Source organism: Camellia sinensis, chromosome 1 (assembly GCF_055761805.1).
Source record: "Camellia sinensis isolate YWXY chromosome 1, ASM5576180v1, whole genome shotgun sequence".
NCBI classification, from domain to species: Eukaryota; Viridiplantae; Streptophyta; class Magnoliopsida; order Ericales; family Theaceae; genus Camellia; species Camellia sinensis.
The window spans coordinates 149,333,516-149,335,669 of record NC_138961.1 but is presented as its reverse complement, the minus strand read 5'-3'; the positions used below and the strand labels follow the sequence as shown (position 1 = coordinate 149,335,669).

General features: G+C 41.2%; 1 protein-coding gene across 1 annotated transcript; it reads right to left on the bottom strand.

Moving 5' to 3' along the window:
* Positions 1 to 262: 262 nt before the first annotated feature.
* LOC145820309 (uncharacterized) lies at positions 263 to 1,276 on the bottom strand. Its single transcript, XM_082915497.1, has 2 exons — positions 1,087 to 1,276; positions 263 to 861 (listed from the first exon to the last, which is right to left on the bottom strand). The coding sequence occupies exons 1-2, from the start codon at positions 1,274 to 1,276 to the stop codon at positions 263 to 265; spliced, it is 789 nt and encodes a 262-aa protein (XP_082771623.1).
* Between the last annotated feature and the right edge of the window lie 878 nt (positions 1,277 to 2,154).

Here is a 2,154-nt window from a genome sequence, read left to right as displayed (position 1 = left end):
GTGGCGACTCTGTATCTGGCAAAGCAGTCCTTGTTTGGCACTTCTTTCAAAATCTGTTTTCTCAAAACGATTTGCCGGATTTGGACTCTTTGGTTCAGATTTAGAACCGTGACAAATTGAGAGTCCGAACTGTAGTGAGCCCAATATCGAACGGAACGGGGGGACTTGTTCCTCCCCGGGGCGTTCGGGGATGTCTACATACTCTAACTGAATTCATCTTTGCAACATGAGCAAATGTCTCTTGGTAGTCCACTCCATAGGTCTAAATGAAACCTTTTGCCACAAGTCGAGCCTTATACCGCTCAATTGAACCATCCGTCTTGTGCTTCATGGTATACACCCATTTGCATCCCACAGTTCGTTTGCCCCTAGGTAACTCAGTCAAATCCCAAGTGCCATTCTTATGAAATGCTTTCATTTCCTCCACCATGGCCGGTTTCCAATTAGGAATAGTAAGAGCATCTTGAAAATGATTAGGTATGCTAACAGAGGAAAATTTTGACACAAAGGCTTTATATGAAGAAGACAAATGAGAATAAGACACAAAGTTAGAAATAGGATGATGAGTAGAAGATCTCACACATTTTCTCTTGGTAATGGGGAAATCAAGATCAGTAGGCTTAGACTCAGAGGTAGTAATATCACGAGAGTTACCTAGACCTTCATCAAAAGAAGGAAATGACAGTGATTGATCAGAAATGGTCTCTTGTATCCAAGTAACTTTTTGCCTTTCTTTATCCCCGACATAGACTTGCCCTTCTCTGTTCTTGGCAACATCGAATTCTGTATTGTTAGTAATAGATATCACTGGAGGTGGTACTGGGCTAGGAACAATAGGAGCAAGTACCGCTGGTGGCGGTACTGGGTCAAGAATAATAAAAGCAACAGGACTCTCTTCACTCTAAAACTCCCCTTGAAGAGATAATCAGGACACTGGATGGGACAATAAATATAATTGAGACTCAAAGAAGGTGACATCTATGGACACAAACTATTTACGAGAGGAAGTATAATAACACATGTACCCCTTTTGAGTAGAAGAGTAACCTAAGAACACACACTTGAGAGAACAAGGATCCAACTTACCTTGAGAAGGATAATGATTGTGAACAAAACACACACAACCAAAGGTTTTTGGAGGAATGGAAAACAAAGACTCAGAACCTAAGAGAACTTGAAGAGGTGCCCTTTTTTGTAAGACTTGTGTAGGAAGACGGTTAATGAGATATGCAGCAGTAAGAACAGCCTCAGCCCTATAGGCTCGAGGTACGTCCATAGAAAAACACATACAGCAAGCCATATCAAGGAGATGACGATTCTTGTGCTCAACAATCCCATTTTGTTAGGAAGTGTCAATGCAAGATGTTTGATGGATAATGCTATGAATGGAAAAAATATGTTGCCAACCCAGAATCAATGTACTCACCCTCATTATCAGAATGCAATACTTTGACAACCGCCCCAAATTGGGTACTAACCATCTTATGAAAGTTTTGAAACATAGAAAAAACTTCATTTTTTTTTCTTTAATGAGGTACACCCAAGTAGCATGAGAGCAATCATCTATAAACGTAACAAACCATTGATGACCTTTCATTGACATCACACGAGAGGGACCCCAAACATCCGAATGAATTAAAGAAAAAAGAATTGAACTTTTATTATTACAAGGAGCAAAAGAGGCTCAATGTTGTTTTCCAAGTTGGCAGGACTCATGATGAAACTCAGAGACTTTATTTTTGATAAAAAAACAAAAGGAAATAAATATCCAAGTAATAAAAAAGATAGATGTCCTAGATGTCGATGTAACTGTAGACGCGCCCGCGTGGGGGCCTTCGTTACTACAGTTCGGACTCTCGATTTTGTAGTTACGGTTCTTAATCTGAACCAAAGAGTCCAAATCTGGCAAGTCGTTTTTTGAGAAACAGATTTTTGAAAAAGTAGTGCCAAACATGGACTGCTTTGCCAGATACAGAGTCGCCAGCTAAATATTTTAAAATGGGAGAATTTAGGAAACCCTGACTCGGTGCCGAAGGCCACATGTCCGTCATCACCGGAGTTGTCTCGGCTCGGGAGCTTGGGTACGATCGGGGAAGGTCAGCTATGAGCACCCCCTTTCGCCCGGTCCGAAGACCGGCCTCTACTAACCATGAT